At 37.0% G+C, this 24501-nt stretch overlaps 1 protein-coding gene across 1 annotated transcript; it reads right to left on the reverse strand.

Moving 5' to 3' along the window:
* Positions 1-142: 142 nt before the first annotated feature.
* Positions 143-23006, reverse strand: LOC105259229. The gene is made up of 8 exons (XM_011271053.3): positions 22934-23006; positions 6737-6838; positions 6547-6656; positions 6190-6365; positions 2336-2566; positions 1606-1753; positions 1330-1474; positions 143-1235 (listed from the first exon to the last, which is right to left on the reverse strand). The coding sequence occupies exons 1-8, from the start codon at positions 23004-23006 to the stop codon at positions 988-990; spliced, it is 1233 nt and encodes a 410-aa protein (XP_011269355.1). The 3' UTR covers positions 143-987.
* Positions 23007-24501: the final 1495 nt, after the last annotated feature.

Raw genomic sequence — 24501 nt, forward strand, 5'->3', positions numbered from 1 at the left:
AAATATTATTTATTTAGAAATTTACTATATTTTTCATCAATACATCAAAGCAGTATACATTTGAAATCGGTTTAAAAATCTTCCAATACAACTTAAATTTTTCATATATATCTCCATTATAATTAATATTTTAATTAATGAATATTAAGAGTGTTAATTATATGATCACGGTCAAAGAATAATCACATCGCATCTGTTATCTCGTTTTATTTAATTATTTTACATTTATTTATGTAATAATTAGACTGAGATTACGACATACGCAATTAATAATTACTTACTAAGTAATTAATTAAGTCGCATTACAATATTACACCTCGTCGCACGACTAGGTATTCCGCTTTCTCCGCTCGCAAAGGCCAATTTTCTTTTGGTTTCATCAAGAAATACGGCAGTCACTTGAGATACATAATAAAAAAATATAGTAAAACTGATGTCACACATGACTGAAAATTCGGCGGTCGCAAAGCGGAGAAATCATATGTTATTGCTTATTATATTACGCTAAGATAGTATATTAATTTTTTAAGCTTTTTTCGGATTTCAAATTTGACAATTTAATTTTGCCAAATTTCTCGTTTGATAACTGAATTTTTCTTAAATGTATTTTTATATCACAAAGTACTTTAATGCGGATAATTTATATTTATATTGAGATTTTATATTGTCTGGTATACATATAAATTTTTTTCTTGAAAATGGAAATTACATTACTTTAAAGTATTACAAAACAAATTTCTTTCAATGCTCTTCTATATAGGCACATTTTAACTGTATACAATCGATGTATGTGATCACCACTATGCATATATGTACGAATAATTGATGATCCATTGCCATCATGATCGATATTCCGATTATTAGTGAGCAAGTTAATTATCAAGTTCTCAGAAGCGATACCTTTCGCTTCCTTCACGCTTTTAATGTCAGACTGCGTCTTATTTACAATTAGTAATTACTTTTCAAGAAGCACGAATTTCAATTTCTCTACAGGAATTTGTAGAAGCACAAAAGAACCAAGAGAAGGCTCAAACTCAGCGTACTACACGAAGAACAATTGACGACCACCTCGGTGACCTTGTATTTGAACTGTTCTTTGATTTCTTCCGCAAGAAATGCTCTCTCGTGCGTCCTAATTGTCGTCGGGTCGGGCTGCTCTCTGATTTCTTCGGCAATTACTGCCCTTTCCTTTGTGTGCGTCCTGTTTTTGCCCTTCCTAATGAACTCCGAGAGTACTAATAACATAATTGCGGAACAAAAACCATAAACATGATGAATATGTAGTAATTATTCAAACGTTCATTCACTTTGCGGGATGATGAATCTTACCTTGATCGATCATGACGTCATCTGAGGAATCGACCCTGATGAATGTCGACATGGTTACCTCGAATAATTTGTTCTTATCGGTGCTTGACATCTCAATAGCTCGCCTTTTTCGGCCGAAACCGACTTGGCCGTTGCTACATTCAATCTAAAGTATAATTGATCCATTTAAATACACACATTTTAATAAACTTGTTGAAAAATATTAACGGAACGAAAAAGAACTATATTTATCATTGACTTAATAATTACGCGTTTTATGAAAAAATGAAGCCATACCCCTGGACATTTATCTAAGCAGACATTGACGGTCCCGCGAAACTGGACGTAAGTACTTTCCGGAAATTTGAAAGCTCGAAATTTCGCCGTCAGGAAATCGCCATCCACGGTATTAAAGTTTTCGAACAAGTAAGGATCGACGGAACACCTAAAAAAATTTCATATATCATCAACTCGTTATAAATTATTGTAACATTTTTTCAATAATTGAAAAAACGCTCTATTCTCGCTAGTCGAACAATCAAAGGATTATTAAAGAATTGTAGTCGACCAAACTAGCCAAGAAACCATTAATTTATTTAAAAATTACGACGTTTCGACCATATGGTTGTGGTCCTTATCAAGTACACGATGGAAAGATAAAAACAGGCATGGCACTTAAACCAGCACAAGTCACAAATTACAATTTTGAGAAATAGTTTTTTGACGAAGTCTCACACGGACACATCAGTTCTCTCAATTTCGAACTTTAATCAAATAACGTCTTTTGTCTAATTAATTTTGTAATTCTTAATTTCTCAAAATTGTAATTTGTGACTTGTGCTGGTTTAAGTGCCATGCCTGTTTTTATCTTTCCATCGTGTACTTGATAAGAACCACAACCATATGGTCGAAACGTCGTAATTTTTAAATAAATTAATGGTTTCTTGGCTAGTTTGGTCGACTACAATTCTTTAATAATTTTTTCAATAGTTTAGTTATATCTGCAACAACATTGTTGGTCAATTACCCGTTAATAATAATTGTTTCCTCCTGCGTCTTGGTATCGGTAACCAGCATGTAAGTCACAAGGAGACCGTATATTGGAGCTGAGTCATTGTCTAAAAATATTTCCATCTGCAACGGCGTGCCAGGACTAACGTTGAGTTCGCCAGTCACCAAGGCTCCACCCTGCCTTACTCCAACACCGAGGATCGGAACTGGCGCCGTTCCCGAAATTTCTTCGCGTATATCGATCGATCTAAAGTAAATAAAATAAATCTCTCTAGTCTGTCTCTAGAACCATTAGACATAAGAAAATTATAGGAGCTTGCTTGTCACGGATGTAATGTATGCCATATGTTTTGAATTGCGCGATCAACTCTTGTGAATCATTGGAATCTATCGGATTATCGCACGTCACGAATTCGCTACGGACTACGCGCTGATGGAATCATAAACCGTATAATTCGCAATCGCCTACTTTTCAAAATGAAGTCACCAGGATGAGCACCTGGCCGGTACGATGATGAATGTTGCGTGTCCAAATATGCAATTCTAATAGAGCGTCAGTTTATGCACGCCACACCAAAACGCAAGAACAACACGATGACCTGCGATTATCCGTTGCCGCAGTTATCTCCGTAGGAAGATTCGACCTACTTTACGGTCTTACAGAAATCACGGAAAATTATGCGTGCGGTCGCTTATCGCGATCTATTTTATTGAAAAAAAAAAAAAAGAAACATCTCCGTAATGCGTGTCGCGTTCATCGAACGCATAAATCAATTTCAAAGCCAGTGTGTATGCTCCAGTTTTCTGCAGACTCATCTTTCGCTTCCACGACATTACGGCCTTGGATCACGAAGACGGGCGACATAGATCGTCGTCCAGCGAAATCGCGTAACGACGACAGATGAAGTAATGAAGACGAATGTTTATCTTGGAATGGGTAGACCATGAAATTGCTAGCGGCAAAGAAGTCAAAGGTGGCGATGAAGCGCGATAGAAATGAGAGAGATAAGTTGTGTTTTAAAATAAAAAAAAAACATGCGTACACGTATATAAATTCACACACTCGCGAACGCAATTCGATAATAATGTATGAGGGTCCAACGCGAGAATTATTAGTTATTATCATGACTATGACTTGTATTATGCGATTCCATTCATCTAGCGATTTCTTTCATTTATTTCCTTTTTTTATTAACTCCAAAGCACAAAGAACACTTCATTAAATCTTTTCGACTTATATAACGACCTTTCATATACGCGCTTACAGTGATGTAAGAACTACTTCATTACACGACTTATTCTGTGAGGAGATACGCAATGTATCAGACATCCTCGGAGAAGAAAACTACCCGAGTGTTCGAGCCCGAAAAGTTCCTCATACTCGGGTACCTCCGCAGTTTCTCTTCGAAAGAACAACACTAATCGAATGATCGTCTTTCATAAATCAGTAACAGATTCATCTTAGAGCAGGTTGAACATGCGCAATAAGGAAATCGTGCAGTTTCATTGACAGGTAGAAACAGTTAGAACAGTTGGGGAGACTCTACGTCGCGTGACCAGGAACTCATGACAGCGCTCCACCACGTGCGATAATCCAACAATAAAGATTTCATTCTCGGTAAGCGAAATCCGCGGAATTCACGCAAAATCCAATGCCAAGATATACGTTCAATTAATGCCAATAAATTAGTGCCATGGCAGCTGGCACGACGCGCGATAAAAATTCCTGTCGTGCTTCCTCGAGAGCACGTTGTCCGCAAAGGGTACTTGAAGAATGTCCGACTCGCGGAGCGACTTTCGTCGGCGACAGAGGGGAAAGAACATGTGAGATCCACCGACAGATCTCTTCTTTCCGGCAACCTTTGTACAACGCGCTAAAATTGCGCGCGGGTTCCGTGACTTTTCCACCATCTGTGAAGGAACCGTTGCACAAAGGAATCAACTACTTTGTAGCGCTATAAAATCGAATCTCGTATTGTTATCGTGTATCTTAACTATCCGCAGAATGTTCCGCTATTAAATTTCTCGATAAACCTTATGTCGATCTCATCGAAAGAATTTCGATGGAAGGCTGTCATTTGTATTGTAGCTCTTAATATTCAAATTTCTTTTCCTAAAATTTGTTCAATATATGTCTATTCAAATTCTAGGAAAATAAAATTAATTCGAATTTAATATAAATAAACCAAAGTGTGTGTGATTTAATTATATTGCAGACATGCAGTTCTATAACATTTTCTAACAACGATTTGATTAAAATCTTCCTATGCCGTAAAGGAAGCGCGTAGATGATTAAATTTTCTTTTTTTTTTACATTGTCAGATACAATTTTCTTCGTATCTCAATTTCATTTCTTGCCGATTTTACATATTTGTTTTCTCGAGTAAACATAGACTAGCTGGAATAGATTCTCACGAGATGTGAGTGACTCGTCAAGTGATTTTCGACGTGAAGAAGGAAAAAGCAGGAATACTGATTATAGGTCTCACGGATTGAATTATATTACAGGTTTTCCAGCAGCTGCGCGCACATTCGACCGTTGTGCAAATAAATCAGACGGCGGCATCTTGACTTGTTTGCAAATTATAAACTTCTGGCGATAACTCCCGTAGTCGTCTAGCTGGCTTCTACGTGCGTATTCAGGTCAGGTTGAACGATTTATTTACTCGAATGTAGATCGGCCAGTCGGTTGTTCCGTAATCATCGAATTTTCCGCACAATTTTGCCGTCCTCGATAAACTGTCCTCGCATTTGTTTTTTCATCGTTATATATATTTGTATAGATCTGTTAACCAGTTTTACTTTTTCGTTAATAAATCCAAATCGTCGCTCAATTTTCGAAAGAAATGTCGATGCGTGTCACGTAAAAAATTACTCGATTGCGAATTTAATAAAAATAATATGTCTATCTAATTAATTTCTATTTTGTGAAATTAACGACGAGATCTATACATATACTTATGATGACACGATAACGTTAGTATGCTTCGATGCCGACTGAAAGGAATACTGTGTAATTACTGCGTTATACTCAGTGATCTCAAACTCATTTGTTACATGTCATCGTCAAGGTATGAAATGTTGAGATAAGAAACGTTGATATGAAATACTTTTCGACTTCTCTTCTTCGGGGATGAACGGAAGAAGTATATCACTTGGCAAATTATATTCCCACCTTACGTTTAGCAAACATAAGTAATTGCCAATAAATCGACTAACAGGAAGGCAAGTTAATGCGATAATAAATTTTCCTGATTGAAACTCTATTCGTAGAAAGTTCTTTTCTACATCTCAGCTCGATAAGAAACACCGCTCTTTGCGCAACGAATCGCGCTCGTTGATCTGGCAAGACCGATTGTTGTATTCACCAAAATGATGAAGCATCTGTGTAAAAAACGAAGAAAAGTTTTTCTCTCACACTCAAAGTCGTATAAGAGGCGCAACTTCCGGGTAATTAAAACTACTCGTTTGAATGCCGAGGGATCGTTTCGTAAAGAGGAAGTGTGAGAGGTTCTTGTCTATCGCATCGTACAACGACGCGATTAACGCTGTCGGATGACTAGCGAAATGAAAAGCCGCGGTCCAAGAATCTTGAGACTGCCAAGTGAAGCTCTTCTACTCTATCTAATAGATTTGATAAATATCACGCTCATTAGCACGATACCTTCTTACGCGATCTCTTCTATTTACGTTGCTTATAGAACTTACAATCTCCAACTTTATTGGACGTCATTACTTCTGCCACGATGAATTATAGATATTTATCGTAACAACAAAATGAATGAGATTGCATTCATGTCACGACGAATGCCGGATATTTTATGTATTGCAATATCAAATACTTAATATGCTAAATGATTGATGACTTACTCAGGTTCCTGAAAGCCCGCCGGAAGAACGCTCCGGCGTACCATCGTATGATTGGACGCGATGGCGATTTCTGGCTCCACGACAACTTCGGTGATTACACATTTCACGGTGAACGTGTGTTTGCTGGAATCTGCTGGCTCCTCCACTATTACACGATGATAGTACATCTTTTGACCCTACATCAACAGCCAAAACTTATAATTCTGATACAACAATTTAATGCCTCATTACGTTTAATGAAGAAATTTCAATTTATATAAACGCAATATTACGTTATGAAACGTTATAGAACGTAATAGCTCAGAATAGTTTGAAATTAAAACCAAGATTCTTTCGCAATGAAATTGAATAGATTACCGTGACTTTATTAAGAACTCTTGTAATACCGCATCGCAACATGTCCTGTTCCAGCAATGATAATTTGAACGTGGCAACGCCATCGTGAAATTGCGGTTTACAAGCCTCATCTGTAAAAGTAGAGGATTTCATTATGAGCTATATTTTTGATTTATGCGCGGCGCGTAAAGTATTTGAAGAGATATTTTACCCGGAAAATGTTTAAATTGTTGAAGATATATTTTTGCCTGCGGACTACTTCTCACTATATCCACTTCCATCATCTGCTTGGTACATCTCACTTTGCTTTGCACTGAAATGTAAGTATAAAATATTTTATAAGAAATTGAATCAAATGAATATGATTTAAAATATTGAGAGAAAAGAATAAGAAAATAATAAATAATCTTTACAAAAAACAAAGATTTTAATAAATTTTTTATTTAAGAAAATGTATAAAACGTTTCGATATATTATATTACTAAATAACACAAAATATACGATACACATTAATATAAATATTAATATAAATTAGCCTTTTTTCGCGATCGAAACTTTTCTTTCACTATTTCACAATTTTTGTATATTTTTATAATAGTATACTGTTCATTTATGCGATTAATTTTCGACTTGGGTGAAAAAATATATTTCGAGTATATCTCTCAAGACAATTTATGATTTCGTCTTATAGAAGAATGAATGGAAGTTAGCTTTATCCGTAAAGTAAGTTGCAGTATATCACGGTAATTGCCCCATAAAATCGTAAACGTCTCGACCTTGAAAAGCGAAGAATACAGCTCGGGAGATGCATTCGCGGTGATGTACATCCCACTGGGTTAGGCACTGTTTATTCGCGGAGCCTCATGATAGGTACTTTCACCGTTATTGGCTGACGTCAAGCGGTATATATCGAAAGGAACATATCTTTGATGTTGAAGAAGAGAGCTTGAGTGTTAAAAAATTTTACATAATTCACGAAATAATCCACGTCTCTATTGCGTTTTCTTTCACACGTACATATTCCTCTAATGATTTCGAAAGGATTTTTCCTGAAGAAAAATACATAAGACAAGACTTGTAATCAAGAGTTACGTCTTCGCAAACGTCAAAGTAGGAAGCGGCGCGAGAATGATTCCGAGAAGATATCGTCGCGGGTATAATTCAACATTAATCTCGAAAGATACGACGCGAGGTGGCAATATTTTCTTCGCACTTAATGTACGCACTTCTTGGCAAGCCTTGCGCGCATCGAGCAATAATTTACAGTGAAATATCATCGTCACGTGCGCAATGCGCAACTGTTGGAGAACGTGGCGAATGTTCCCTACGCGGATAAGGCAACCCAAGAGGTGAACCCATGCAGTTCACGCGATGCATCCGACTCGGCCGCGTCCGCGAATAAACAATCGGCCTCCGACAACCAAGCCTTCTGTCATGTCACGATTCTCGATAATGAATGACAAGGCAAACAATCGCAAGCTGTGACGTTTTAATAATGTTCTGCAAACGTTGCTGGCATCATTAATTTTGTAAAAAGAATCAATATTAAATTAAAAGTACATTATTAAAGTGCATTTTTACGTTTGATATATTTTATGTGAGCGATATTTTTTGTAGCTTCTGAACTTTTTCCCATGATTTTATGTAGTCGCGATGAAACAACACGGAGCCGTAATAAAGGAGGATAAATAACGCAACTAGTAGCTAAGATAATTCAATGAGAAATAACATCGAGTTGAAGTTTTTCAGCAGCTTATTTGATCGCTCGAGGCGATACCCCAGAAACCGGACAGGGAGAAGACAGCTTCAACATATGTTCCGCGCAGAAGCTCCGCAGCAGCCGTACCCGCTCGCGAGAGGCAAAGTTAAACAAGCGTCGACTGACGAGCGTTGAACGACTGGTAGAATGTTTAATATACATTGTAGGCCAGCGCGCCTGCATCAGGAAGTGCAGGCCGGGGAGAGACTAGCGCGTTTCCTTTTATTACCTCGGCAGACAAATTGATGTTCAGCGGCAGCCGGTCGGGAGTCCGCTGCGCTCACTGCGCTCGGCGATTGCAGCACTACGGAGGATTAGCAGGTACTGTCTGACAGGCGTTGATCAAGTCCTCGACGAGTCCGTGCTGCGTCGTTTCCGCCGAGACGACCGGACGGAACGAAATGACACCGAGTATGAGACCGCGCGGAAATCTTGGCGATGTTTTAACCGCGGCACCATCCGTCCCTCGTTATGTCAGAAAACATGGAGAAAAGAGATTATCTCGACTCGCAAGCGTCGATTTTCATCTCTATCCACGCGATATATTCACGTCACGTATGAAGTGACGGCTACCGGCGAGAGAGAGACAGTCGAGAGAGTTTCTTCTCTCCTCGTCTCGTTGAAATTGTTCTGTCTACTTAATATGCGACAACTCGTTTTCATCAGCATACTCGCCGGCTCGCCAATACTAGCGGTGCGACGCGACGATGTCGTCGCTCTTTTCTACGTTTCGCGAACCAGCGAAAAGAATCATTTTCTTACTTCTTTTCGCGAGGTAAGCGTCATCCTTGACATAAAACGTGCTACGAATTAATGACTTCCCTTCTGCCGGTCGTCACCCCCGAGCCTAGACCCTTATCTAGACGAGCTTTATGCAACGTCGGTCAGTCAAGTCGTATCCCGCGCGCGCAGTTAACGCGTAAATTACGTGACTGTGCAACGTGTCGCTTTTAAACATCGCTAAGAAGGCACAGCGGTCTTTTACATTAGCAAGTTTAAGCGAAGTCTCGCGAAGGTAGCAAAGGCGCGAGCCGCGGCCGATCTTCTGCCGATCTCGGAGAGAAGAAGGTCCGTGACCTTAGTTTCTCTCCCTCGGCCGTCGCTCCCCGCCGAGTTGGCTACCACTCTTCTACTTCTTCTTCTTCTTCTTCTTCTTCTTTATCTTCTTTCACCCACTGTTCTTCCCTTCTTCCTGTCATGGCGGCGCGGTTTTTTTCTCGGCTTGGTCACCGTCGTCAAAAGCAACAATCCAGTATTACACTTCCGCACTTGCATTGTTCTTCTACGAAGCTATAAATTGGCTGCTAGATTGACAATTATTGAGCGTGCAAAGAAAATTCTGCACTGAGCAAGCTCGAGCGGATTCTTTCTTTGGAGCTTCTTCTTATCTCGATATAAGAAATTTTCAAAAATTTCAGAAAGATATTTAGAAAATGTAATTTAATTTATGTTTTTTTTTCAATTCTAGTTCCAGACAAAAGAGACTTAATTAAACTGAGACTGAAATTAACCGACGTTGGCGAGATCACTTTCAAATCAATCAAAATGTGTCAAGGTAGAGCAGAAACTCTTCACGTATTATTATCTGCCGCCCTGTCTGTCCCGATCGCGCCGCATCTTCCTCGCACATTAACTCCGCCCGAGATTATTCGCGGCTATACTCACGTATTATCGGGCGTAATTATCAGCTTCAAATGTGGTGCACTTGCTAATCCCTCGATCTCGGCCGGAGGTCCGTGAACCTGGCCCTCTTCCTCCTTTTTTTCCACGTCTCTCCTCGCGCCGCCCTCTATCCCTCCTTATTATTCGATGTTTCTTATTTTTCCCTCCTTATTTCTTCCTGCACTTCTACCATTAAACTCAAAGAAGGTACCTACATACACCTCTGATCCTCCCGTCGATCCTGGGAGAGTTCCACTCCTTCCTCCTTCTTCCATTATTTCTTTCTCCTTCTCCTTTACAACATGCTTAGTATATTACCATGGCCACCCCCATTGCCATTCGCGCACTCTTCGATGCATCGTTTCCTTCAACTCTTGCAAGATTAAGATTTCCGCAAGATAACCGATAATGACCTACGCCGACTAATGAGGAAGATCCGCGACCTCCGACCTTCTCTTCTTCTTCTTCGTGTGTCTTCAATGCGCAGACTCTCGCTTTTACATACTTTTTGACTCGTAACTCGATTCGTTATTCACCTCGCCAAGTCGATTAATTTTCCACCGATTCCTCGTGACCTGGTTCACTCGACCCACTCTCTTATACTCGCTTCCATTATCTTCGACGCGGTTTTTGCTCGACAAGCTTACCTTACCACGTTGCCACTTTACTTTCATTTTTGTATTCCCGTTAACGCGCCTAAATCCTCTCAAGAGTAACGAGTCCATCGCGCCATAAAACATCGCTTTTTCAGATTCAAGCCTTCCTCAAGGTGGATAGAAATCAATGATGATCCTAGGAAAAATTCGTGCCCTTCCTTTTCCCTTTGCTTGCCTTGTTGAATGTCATTTTTCATTCTAGTGATAAAACCAGCAATCGACTACTCGATTCTCGGTTTCGCTGATAACAGTCGATTTCTGACGATATTTTCTTTCTCTTGAATGGGCGAGTGGCTACCTTGTTGCGCTACCAAGAAGAAGCGCGGGTAAATTGCGCCAATTTACGATCGAAATTATAATAATTTGTGGCTATTACTGCGATGTGTTAAGATGAGAACCGAGAATGCATAATTACATTCCTGCGCGGTTGCGTTCGAGCTCTCGCGAGGATCGAACGCGCAGGATCGACGGTCCGTACGTGCTAAGCGCAACTTTTCCGCTTGCCATGACGATGAAGCGAAAAATCAACACGTTGCCTGACTATTGCATTTGAATATTTTGTTGCTGTAGGAAGTGATTAAGTTTTAGATAATGTAGGCACTAACACTTAAATTGGTTGGTCCTTGGGGAACGTAAACATTCGCGTTTGCGAAGATGCGGCTTCTTCTTCTTCTTCTCAAAGTAATTATTTTTGTACTAGCGGCGTAATAATGGTCCGCGTAATTTTCTCTCTCTTCATACGTACGAAAACGAAGAAACCGGACAACGGTAATCACGACGGAAGGAGACGATTGTATATTACAGTAATCAATTAGTATTCACACGGGGAGTTATCGCGTACGCATGCTAGCGGTGCATAACAGTACCGAAAGATTGGAGAAAAAAGAATGGGCAGCGGGCAAGTTTTTTCTGTAAGTTTTTCGCGAGATCGACCCAAAGCGATAAAATAAACGGCGCAGGAAACTCTCATCTCGCGGATGATATGACTCGGCGCGTTATCGATTAATATTATTATAATGTTATCGATTAATGTTACTTATTGTACATATATTAAATGTTAATCACGTGAACCGGACCGCACTTTGAAAACCCATCATCTCACACAAATAGAAATATGACAGTAACTGTGGAAGATAATCTTCCATAGTTACTATTATATTTTTATTTATAAGTAATTTTCATAACGGAAGAAATATTTTGCTATACGTGTATATTCAAAAACTATGATTATGCAAAGAATATATGATTATCACATCATTTTTTTATAATTATACGAAATATGTTTCCTCTAAAATAATACTGTAATAATAATTGACGTTAATTAATTACTTGACACTTTGTAGATATACAAATTTTTATGCATAAACGCCGTATAAGTAAGCTATTAATCAATTTTTTTGTGACCTCCGTTGACTTATTTTTACTCACTCCTGTTATATCTGGTGTTTCGAAAGAATATAAAAGCATCGCGAATCGTTAAATGATATGCCTCCTCTCGTAGCGTAATTACAAACGCTTCGCATTAATCGGTGTAATCTCCAGCCGCTACTGTTCCGCTACTACTTGTATTTATCCTCTCCTCTATGACCTTGCTCAAGTAGTACGAAAATCATAGACCCGTATACCGGATCTTATTTCTTACGCTTATATATTCCATCTCATTGACTTAATTGTTCACTGATTGTAAGCGATGTGCAGAAAAGGTTACCTTTTAAAAAATTTCAAGCTTCTCTTCATTGATTCTGATACGAAATTGTTAGCAATTGATAAAATCACTTTGCGAATCATGCGCTAATTTTGCTATTGGCAACAATTATTCATTGCTATACGTATGATTTTAACATCTATATATCTCTGTCAGCAGGAAAGTTAGATAAAGTACGAATCATATGCATTATTACTCATGGAGTGTTAAGAAGATGATCGAACTTTGTGAGAGGATATATATCAGTAACGATATAACAGGATCGAAAGTTCTTTATCAATGCAACGCGTCGAGTGATAAAAGAAGAACATAGACGAGCATCGGCGAATATCCACGCGGTAACGGTGATTTCATTCCGGTTGCTCTTGCCTGCCGCCATTAATACGCCAGTTACAAGGGCTGCGAGCACAGTAAATCACTGATCATCAGTGATCATTAGCGGTTCACAATTCTGCCGATCGGAACTCGTAGAAATGACGGAAATCGCAAGACTGCAGGGGGAGGAAGACCGGTACAGATCGTCGGGGATTAGTGCGCGCGGAGCATGAGGTACATCGATAAGTATCTTAGTTAATGCCCCCTTCGGTACTTTCGCTGCCGACTTCCTGGATCCGACTGGATTATTATGCCCAGCAGGGGAACGATGTTTCGGTTGCAATCGGATTGGCACGCCCTGACGGCTCTGTGCAAAACGCTTTGCAAGGCAAAACTTTCTGGGAGAATGATAATTATGATGCAAATTATTTTACACAAATAGGAAAATATAATAATTTTGCTTGATTAAATTAATAATTATTAATTTTTTTCAAATATATACATGTATATGCATATAAATTAATTTTTTAGTATGAAAAATTTGTTATATTGGATTAATCAATTTATTTTTGTGATTGTGTGTTATTTTTTTGATAAAAAATATGCATTACAATATTTATATTTTATTTACCAATATATTGATCGTTACATTTTGTAAACTCTACGTATGAAGCATTCTTACATGTTTCTTTAAAGTAAAATACGTTGAATCCTTTGTGCCTTGATATGCGAGTCTCGTGTTGCGTGTTATAATTTTTATTTTTTGAGACATGTGCTGCATGAAGGGCAAAAGGAATCGCTAATAGAAGCGAAGACGCGTTCAGTGACAGTAATATAAACGGATATCACGATCGAGGATCGCGAATCTCGTGAGCATCGACTGAATGATTACAAATCGCAAGAGAGCCATTTCCTTTAAAAGCGACGTTCACTTTCACTTTTGGAATTCGGTATTTCGATTTCTTTAGTAGTGTCGTTTATATTAACATTACGTACATACTTGCTGTCGTGAGTAATCGATAACACGGAAGCGACCGATCGCGCATTACATATCGACTCTCTCGGGAAAGCTTAGGCAAAGAAAAAATGGACGAGTTAAAACGAGTTGCAATAAATCCTCAGGAAATTCTATATACATTATATAATACCTTAATTATATAATATCTCTCGAGTTTGAAATTATCGTTGTCTTTTAAATCTGATAATCAATTTTATTCTTGGCAAATTATTTTTGATGTCTTTTTTGATTTTTTATATTAAAATTAATTACAGAAAAATATTTTATATTCTGTTATTATATACTCTATATCTTATATTCTGTTATTTCGTGGATCACTAAATATACAAATAATATGTCTTACAGAAATTGAAATATTTTTGACGAATTCATGTATTTTTGAATTGAATTAGAATAATAATTGGAACGTATCTTAAATTCTGTTTTCTGTTGGAGCGCTCTTATTACTCGAAGCGTGTCGATGCAAGAGATGCTGCGAAAAAGCAATGAATTATTTATAGCGTCACGCGGTATACAAATTATACGCACTATTCAAGAATTACCGTTATGCAAGCATTTTCGGTAATCTTAAGAAGATAATTAAATCGATGTCCCGCCACAAACATGACCACGTGATTATTCAAATAATTTTATGGTTTGTCACATAAAACGTTCGCGCGTGTTGTTATTTTATTATCGCTCATTATGCACACATACATACATTTTTTTTATCTGCATTCCACAGATATTACCCGCGAATCATAACGAGCTATGCAAACTTTTTTCCTATGAAGTTCCGTTCCTGATAATCATGTTATAAAAATTATTAATTTATTTATTTTGATGTTATTTCAATTTATTGTCAAATTATATTCTATAGAATGTAATTTATTTATTACAAAAAGAAATGATCACGCATATATAAAAATCATAAGTTTTACTTTTAAATTCGCAAATTGCATAGTGTTTGTCTTATTTCTTGAAACATTATATGATTCAAGACTATCTATCCTACGCATCTCACGATAGCTATGGTTGTAATCAATTTTCATTTACTGCTTCATAATTATTGATTATTGACATTATGCTGACAAATATCGCTCGGCAATTAGTCATTTAGTATCGATTTATACTCATGAAGCAACCGGAAGGAAAAGAGAAGACAAAGAATAAGATCTTTTATTATCCCAGATGCTTCCTTGCGCGTGTGACTGTCATCTTCGAGATATTAAAACGAGTCCCAAGTTTATCTGTACGCGACTTCCGGTAGTCCGCTCTATTATCCAGACTGTGCTAGACACAACGAGCACGGAATACATTTTCCAGAGGATACTTCGCACAGTGCACGGCGCTATCTGATCACAAGATTTAATTGTTTCCTCGAGTCCCTCTTTCCCTTGAAGGGGCTCGGCAATAATGACGTAGTACCGTGGATTTTTAATCTCGTTAAAAAAGATGTATATAGATAAATTATTTGATAAGCAATCAGATCAATCGGATCTGTAAATAGTATCTTTTCCATTTGTCGACAATTTGCAAACAAAGAAAGATAAAAATAGATAAATATTCTTTGCATCGAAATTCGAGATAAAGAAACTCATATAAATTAATTATTGCTGCAATGAAATAACTTTCCAATTATTTTAGTTATTTAATTAGGTCCATCTAATTAATCATTATATGATAGCTGCTCGAAGTTAGTTTGAAAAGTATAACGAACGAAAGTCGCGGTTGATGGACTAATGTTAACATGTAAAGATAATTATAAGATGTGAGTCAGAGAAAAGATAAAAAATGTTGCAATTATAACGAATACATCACGTAGGGAGGAGGAGGAAGGGAAAAAGTCCTTCTTGCGCGCAATGCAGCGATAGTCGCGTATCCACGTAGGTGCAGCAACAGGTGCAAACGACGAACGATAATAATAATTACAGGTAATAAAGTGAAATGATAGACTATAACGATCCGCACAGATCCACCGTTCGTTTAACATATGATAATCAATAGGTATATCGATAGAAAATAAATTTGTGGTGGAAAGAAAAAACTGCGAACGAAGCGTTGTCTTCTCGATTATTAAATTAAATCAAGATTCAGTCTAGCATGTTGTTTTCGTTTCATTTAATAATTTTTTTACCGATTAAGATTAATGCAGATCAATATACATAAGTGTTTGCTTCGCTTTGCACGCTCGAGTTTTTACTTTTACTTCTACATCATTAAGATCTTATTTCATACTTTACAAGATCCATTAATGAATCTTCCTTATCAAATAGCTGTATGGTTATTTTTTTTAGCATTAATTTTCGAATATTCTACATGTTTGTATGTTTAATTTATCTATATGTTTACTTGGTTATATTAAAAATAATCGTGAATGCTGCCAAATGCAATTATGTTGAAACGCATCCTAAACTTTTACAACTGTGTGCACTCACGCACACATCTTGTAATTTATTGCACACAAACATGGTCATCATGGTGCAGTTTCTTAGTGAGTTTTCTCCTTCGTTGCTCTTACTTATGTATGAATATTAATGTTGAAGCAACTAACCGAGTTAATGGCTTATTAAGTATAACCTGCATGTTGGAAGTATAAAATTCCAATCTTTTGGTAATCAAGCTTTTGCAATTAATCGAACGTACATTATCGAGGATTTTGCACTTGAGTGTATATTTAATTAAGATATTCACGTCATGGGTGCGATGTCGTTTTTATTAATAAAGCAGGAATGAATAACGGATTTTTCAAGGATCGTCACTCCCGGTGTGTGGCATCCAACAAAATAAAAGAGCACATATGATTGATGATTAACTGATTATACATGTGTCTAATGACGAAGTTTGCGTGTAACCTGTGGCTCGCTGCTCACCGGATCATTATCAATCACGAAAATGAACGCTCCTGACAGCGAGAAAGAGAGCATGGGGTATAGAGGAAAGAGCGATTTATATGAATTACTTCTTTTACCGAGGGAGAAACGAACTGAAACCGCGGGGAAAGTAGCAGGATAATATCAGGATTATCACTTCGTGATAAATGACGCGTGTTCGATGAGCAAACAATTTTGTTCCACGCATCATTCATCGTCACATTGAGCGCAATTGATGCTCTACGGATGCGGAACAATTCATGTAAAGCCAAAAATTTTTTTCTTTCGTTACCGTATCCTCACCGTATCAAATTGCCAGATATTACGAAGAAATTATGTTGCCAATGAAAAAAATATCATATATTTAATGACCGTCATTAATTGTGCATTATCGAAAAACTGATTCCTTATGATGAAAGTTTGTAAAGTCTTGATAGATATGATACTCGGATGGTTCAAGACGCGCTATTTCCCTGGCAGCCTTAATGATATAGTAGAAGAAAGATTTCATTCGAATCTTTTTATAAGACGATTACGAATTACCATCTTAATGCATCTCAGCACAATTCTTCAGGTAAATTTATCATAAAATTTTCTATTGTGTAATTAATGTGAAATGGGAAAAAGTTTTTTATTAATTTCTTTAATATATGAACAGCATTAAGAAATCTTGCCTCCGCAAAATTATACGCAACATTTCTCATAAACGATGCATTATCGAGGTGGAAGAAAACCATAAAAAAATTATCAAAAGTGTATTTATTAATTTAAGACAGAAAATTCGTTCATATATGCTCTTGTCTTTCATGTAGACATGCACGATGCGTGCACACGCGTTCATCCGCAACGCTACGCATGTACCGGGTGACACACGTGTGCACGAGTGGTTCGACCGGTATCCGCCATATTTGGCTGGGCCCCACGCATACACGCATAAAGTACAGACGTAGAAACCTCTGGGAGAAGAGGTCATGCTTACGAAAGATATCGACGTAAAGATACGATATTCCGCAAGACGATGACCTGGCGATATCTCACAAATCATCAAAAAAACCTCGAAAAATGCTTGATATCCGCTCTTTTATAAATATCTAACTGGTATTACGAGATCTTGGATAAGTTATCAATAAATCAGTGAAGGAAAAATACATTGCAATGCACATTAAACGGATATAATTTACATACATGACAAACATATAAACTTTGCATAATTACAATCCACATTAAAAAAGTAAAATTAATTCGTATTTTTTAAAGTTAAAAAAGATTTTTTATATTTCTTATTTAAAATAAATTAAATTTGCAACTAACGGTGAACACATTAAAATAATATTTATCAATTTGAAGGGGAATTCCTAGATTGCGGGTCTGAAGGAACGATTATGAAAAAATGATGAGTTTATGGTTTAGGATACGTCGAGATAATCGTTAAAGACACTATAAAGTTTGTCTCTCTCGATGGGTTGGGTTGCTATTCATAAAGCTATCGCAAAAAAGACATGTCAGGATTCACTATCCATCCACTTCGTTCTTTTCTACTTATCACATCGAAGTAACTGTTCAAGACGTTAGTTTAATTTGTGACTTACAAGAAATTGAACGTTTACTGTCGTTGCTTGTTTCAGGCGGATTCGACATACCATATTGACCTTCGGTCACTTCCTTTTTGATGTCTTTACACTTGCGGCAAAATGCATATTATTATCTCTCGCTTATAAATAATCATACGCGGAGATGCTTGATCAAATCAAACTAGAATCGCCGAGCGAAAGAATATTGAAAGGTGTTACGAGAAGCGCTAAGAGGAAGATACGGTACATAGTGAAGAAACTATGGTTTTAATCGAAAAGAAAAAAGATCTTTGCCGATAGCACGTCTGGATAGCTTGACAGAAAAAAACGTGGCCGTTACATCAAACACGCACGTTAGTGCACATCGATTACCTAGTACATCTATGCCGGCAATCGGTTCTAAGATAGTTATCTTAGGGCTTCGAGTCCTCTGATTAATGGCATTTTAATAGATCAAGTCACGCATCCCTTTAGCGAACAATCACATCTCTGTTTAAACATTTTTTTTATTAATATCACGTAATTTATCGGCACATTATGCACAATTCAAAGACATTGACTTGCAAATACACATGCACAAACTGTTTCATTATAAATTATTCATTTTTTGTAAAAATGAAAACAAGCGATGTGATATTTCACAAAATAACTTTGCTATCATTATTACATATTTCTATCTGTATTGCAATTTAATTAACTTTTTTATGTTGTTTATATATATATATATATATATATATATATATATGTATATATAAATGTGAGATTTTAAAAATTCAAACAGCAGTCTTTTTTATCGATAAATATTCTTTGCCGATCCATGGGTCCGTGTCGGACCTTCGTGTGTCGGGAAAAGCTCCGATCCAGCTTTGCTGGAAACCGGAGCTCGGTCTTTTTGGCCTTTTCTCCACGATACGCTGTCCAACGCGTCCGTGCAGATCGGCAACCGGTTTTCCTATAGCCTCTCCCAACCGATCCTTCACTCCTACTCTCACTCCCACTTGTGTGTTTCTCATTTCAGAACTGTGCGCATTCTCCATATTCTACATTCTCATCCCTCGCAGTGCCATAACATTACGGTGCCAACACATCTCCCCAAATTTATGTCTTCGAGGATGAGTACAATCGGCAATGTATTTTGTATTGTGAGTATATTATATATTGTGTTGAATCATCGTAAACAAATGTAAATATATGTAATCTCATGATTTTAATTATCCATGCATGAGAGAAAGGAAAGAGATAAACACTGATGATTGAGGGCATTTACCTGATTCACTTTTTCATAAGTACTTATTTGGTACACAAGCGTCATCATTTAAACATTAAAATAATTTAAAAAAATTAAGAATTTTTGTAAATATTTTTACACGTGCGCGAAATCACCAAATTTATACAATTTATTTGAAAAATGATCGCGCTATTACTTTTTCCATACAAACCAAGAGTGACTTAAGCAGGGAAACTTCGTTTATTCAAACCCTATATCTTTTTATCATTCACAGAAAACTCGTATATGCACATAACGATGTTATGCATGTTGAAATGCAATTTCTTCCTGTAATCTTCCAGTTAATTTTTTTAATTTGAAAACACATCTAAATATTTCAACGTTGGACTTATAGCGTCTAATTAGCATGCTATGCAACTGGCTACTCCTCGTAATTCTCATTATATTTTATTTTACGCATTGGAGAGCGATCATGAAAAGCAAAGACGACTTGGTGAAACTATTTTGCCTTATCCTTTTTCCACTCGGCGAACGTTTTCGCTTTCTGATAAAACTCCTTGCGGTTTCTAGGCTGGATAATGAATAAATAATAACTTTATGACTCGCACATGGGAAAAATTCCGCAAGTAACAGCTATACAAAAACACTAGGAAGCAAGTGGTTTTGAAACCGCGAGAAATCTCATTATCTTTGAACACGCGCGAGTGCGGCCTGACGCTTCATTTTAACAGAGCGCGCGTCAATTTTCTGCATGACTCCATTCTCTTCACATTGTCGACTTTTTTAATCCACCATTGATAATATGCGCATAGCTTTGTGACGAAGATACTATGAAGAATCTGCTCGCGAATCGAAATACTTGCGGTTCGCACATTTGCGATCTAGCAATTAAGTATAATGTTAATAGCCGTGATATGACGAGGAAGAAAATAAGAGGATAGGCGCAGCAAAAGTGAGCTACTTAGATCGAGAATTCCACCTTCTCTTTCCTCGTCATCTCCTACTCGCACACATTGGCCATATGAGCGGACCGAAGTGTTCCCGCACCTCCTTCTGCAGAAAACGATGCAACTTTTCAAATATTTAAAAAAAAAATCTGGTTAATGAAGAAAAAGAGGAGTAGAACTTTTGCGATTCTACAACAAGCTGTCTTATTCATTACTCTATAAATTGATATACTTTTCCAAATAAACCCTCTAATTAGAAAATGATTATTATATAAATTATAATAATAATAATAATATTATTATTATTATTATTATATTAAATATATTATTCGTAGCTCTACGAGAGAACATAGATTTCTTTTATTGGCACACAATAAAAATTGGCGCGACATCGTTAAGATAAGAATGACAGATTTAATATTAGAATTTATTTTTTAAAATCATTTTGGATCACAAAAGTTTAATTTTTTATATTATTTATTAAAATTGTATTTATTAAAATTTATTTAAATTATAGACTCGGATACGTTTCAAAAGAAAGAATTGCCAACGCATAACCTTTAATCTTCGTTCTTTCCCGTTAGGAACATTAATGCGGGAGCTACCTTATATTGTTCAGTTCTCCCTTTAATTCCCGGACGGTAGCCAGTTAAGATCACAGCGCGGATTCTAGCAGAGAATGAAGGGTGAGTGAGAATATAAGTGCGTAATCACAAGCATGGAAAATTGTATTCCCGCTCACCTTCCCTTTCTTTCTGTGGCTCTCTCTCTCTCTCTCTCTCTCTCTCTCTCTCTCTCTCTCTCTCTCTCTTAGTATATTTTATTTTTTCTCTCTTGTATCTGCAATTGTAAGTCGACTTAATTACGGCTATTACATATGTGCCTGAATAATCAATTTTGCCGACTAGCGAATGAGAATTCAACGAAACCCTCGACGGGGGGTAGAATGATACGAGAAATCAATCGTAGTCTACTTATTACTAAGAGAAGTTAAACAAACATGCGAGTTACAACGAAGAAGAACGGATAGGTGACGAGAATACGAGATCGATTTTCTTTCTTATTAAAAATCTATTAAAAATTTATTAAAGATTTATGTTAAAATTAAAATTAATCAATATAGAATTGATTTCTTAAAATATCACAAAAGAAGCATAGCGTATTTTTTACTAAACCTTGATACGTTACACCGGACATGATTTCATTAATCACTTTAATTTACGTAACGATTGGCAATTTTCTAGTACAAATATAGTCATGGCAATGTTGAAAGATCTCGATAGAATGATTCACATCGCTGTTTGATTATTCAAATACGACGAGGTAAGTCATACGAGACGGGTGCACAAATTTCCGTGAAGGAGAGAAAGAAAGAATCGACACGCGGAGTAATTATTTTCCATCGCATGTTTTTTTCTTATGCAATTCTGCGCGCAATCGCTCTAATTTCACTCTTGTGAAATCACACAATTCATTCGACGTATCTAGCTATTATTAGGATTAATTAATTGTACGTCAACACGAAGATCCAGTGCAAAATATTGGAGCAATCTTGATTCCCAAAGCAATTGAACTTGCAAATGGGTTATTGCAACTATTATAATGTATGTTAATATAATGTGCATAGAATAACACATCTAATAGTATGTAATTAGCATTACTTAATAAAATATTGATAGTTTTCAGTCCATTTTTCGTCTTATTTATCTTTTTATTTATTTTAAACAGTGCTGTCCTTAACGGATAATTAACCCCCGTCTTGTTCTAATTGCAAATGTCGCGCGATTACAAACTTCGTTAACTATGGTTATTTTTTAATTGCACATTACACCAAGGATGATGCCATGTGAGCGCGCATTGTTTGTACAGCTCGCAAGAATTTCACTTCCGACAAAAGTGTCTTAAACAAGAAGATATGCCTCGTAATATTGCGTGACAAACATGAGGAAGGTTTTTACAGCTGTTAAATATGATCCGGAAACATATCAGTGAATTCATTCTCTTTGCGCTTGACTATTTTTAAAACGCGATATCCGCGCATGTCACGTCGTGAAGAGAAGTTTCTTAGGTAGTTGCAAAACTATCTGCATTCTTTGTGCAGTTTCTTGGTTGTCGGTTTGTTCTATCTTTGTCGGACATTATGTATTTTTATAAATAGTCGAACCGTGAAGCGAGTAGAAAAGAAACGTCACAGTAACGAGCTTAAAGTCAGTCATAACGAGCGCATTGCGCGATGCATGAGAGAACGTTTTAACCTTGACTGGCGCTTCAGGTAACTATGATCCTCGTGATACTTTGTGGGCATCGCAATCTAGGACATGCTATTTAGATGCGCGCACGTCAGGTGCTTCGAAACTTTACGATGTATTCTGACAGCTGGATTATACGGCTTATTATTCCCTACCGCGATTGGTATTATAATCGGTAACAAAAAGAAGTATGTCACTTTCACATTCACAACTGTCCTAGAAATTCATATTCCTTATTATCATAATTTCCTACAGCTAAGCGTGGCTATAAGATCTGTTAGCTGTAGATAAGTACATATGGTTTCGATATATTTCGCACAAATTATTTATTTCATATTTCTTACAAAATTCCTCCGTTTAAAACTTTTATTATTATTAAGTTAAATAAAATCATCATAAAGAATAATCACAAAAATTACTATCGCTATTAAACTTAGATTGCTCACCATTGGCGCGTGCTAGTCCGACGATGCATATCCAGCACAGGGCCAGTCTCCAGAAACGGTCAGCCATGTCCATTCTCCGGATAATTACGAAACGCTCGCGGACTGTGTACTCGCGATCGAGGACAAGTAAATAAAGAGAAAAGAAAGAGGAAGATGGGAGGAAAGGAAGAGGATTCGAATATTTTCGTATTATTCGCGAGGAACTCTCATTTAGTTGGGCATGCTCGCTTCTCTGTAGGAGCGGCTCTCCTTTCTCACCGATCGCGGGATCTTGCGTCGCGAATAAGCCCGTCGGTGGAAAGGATCGAAGACCGGAATGGGCCTTGATAAAGACGCGCGAGCGATGTTCCCCGTGCGAGCACGCGAAAGACACTGACGGGCCCAGCGAGTGGCGGAAGAGTTTGAACCGTCAGCGGACCCAGACTGCAGCATCGGCCAATGGCGTAGAAGTATAGACACATTAGACACATTATGGTACAACAGATAACTTTATATAACTTTAATTGAATATTAAAATTTATTGGTGCAAATTACCAGATTGAATCTCTCACTCAGCTTCAGAAATTCAACAGAGATTTAAATAAAAATGGGATAAATAAGTAAATATCGATAAATTGATATTATGCTTGAAGATAGTTGTAATAGTGATAATTTCTTATTGTTCTTCATTTATTACAAAGAAAAATAATTAAAAATATAGAATTTACTTCGCTTTTGGATCCCTCATCAAAAATTGGATCACCATTTATTAGAATTAAATTACTTCTTTCTATAATAATTACATTAGCTAAATTAAATCATTGAGCATGTCTAGAATGCCATTGTAATGGGCATGATGGATCCCATACCACGCCATTGTCATTGAGAAACAAAAGATACATGAATGAAAAAATGGCAACCGCGAACCAATTGCAGAGGTAGAAATCGTGCGAATGTGTATGTGCTGGCATGTATTAGTATACGCTTATCTGATAACTGGAATGTGCTCGCGGGGCTCTAGAATAATTACAATAAGATATAACAAATCTCACGTTAATTGATTTATAGACCGATATATCGAGTAGAATTCATCGATGTATCCTGAATAAAGGCGGGTTCTTCCATCCTGCGGTCGATCGCGCAGATAGAATAATACGGGATCCCATGGTTTCGGGCCTTAGAGAGAGACGCCGTCTTAATATACTACGATGAGTCGAAAGTCGACCCGGCAAAAGAACATTTCACACAGACTCGTACTCAATTCTTTTTTTATCCTCGAAGCACGAACAGGCGATGTTTTTAACGTAGGCGTGTGGGGCCAACGGCACCTCTCGCTCTGGGCCTTACATGGATGCATCGTGAGTCACTGCCCAAAGCGGCGTATGTAAATGTATTCTGCTTACTTTATTCATATGCTCAGGGTATGACGACTGTCATAAATAAAGAGCGAGTTTTAAAAAAACATAAGAATGATATATATCATGATAAAGTAGCATAATTTATAATAAATTAAAAAAGTAATCTCCAAAAGTATAAATTAACTTAACACAAAAGAAGATATAAAAAAATATATAAATGTATAATTTTTT

Source organism: Camponotus floridanus, unplaced genomic scaffold (genome assembly GCF_003227725.1).
Source record: "Camponotus floridanus strain SB8 unplaced genomic scaffold, Cflo_v7.5 scaffold121, whole genome shotgun sequence".
NCBI classification, from domain to species: Eukaryota; Metazoa; Arthropoda; class Insecta; order Hymenoptera; family Formicidae; genus Camponotus; species Camponotus floridanus.

Coding starts and splice junctions, on each gene's coding strand:
- LOC105259229 (XM_011271053.3), bottom strand. CDS start 23,006: ATGGACATGGCTGACCGTTTCTGGAGACTGGCCCTGTGCTGGATATGC. Junction 6,839..22,933: donor CGGACTAGCACGCGCCAATG/GTGAGCAATCTA, acceptor CTTACATTTCAG/TGCAAAGCAAAGTGAGATGT. Junction 1,475..1,605: donor GCTTAGATAAATGTCCAGGG/GTATGGCTTCAT, acceptor ATTATACTTTAG/ATTGAATGTAGCAACGGCCA.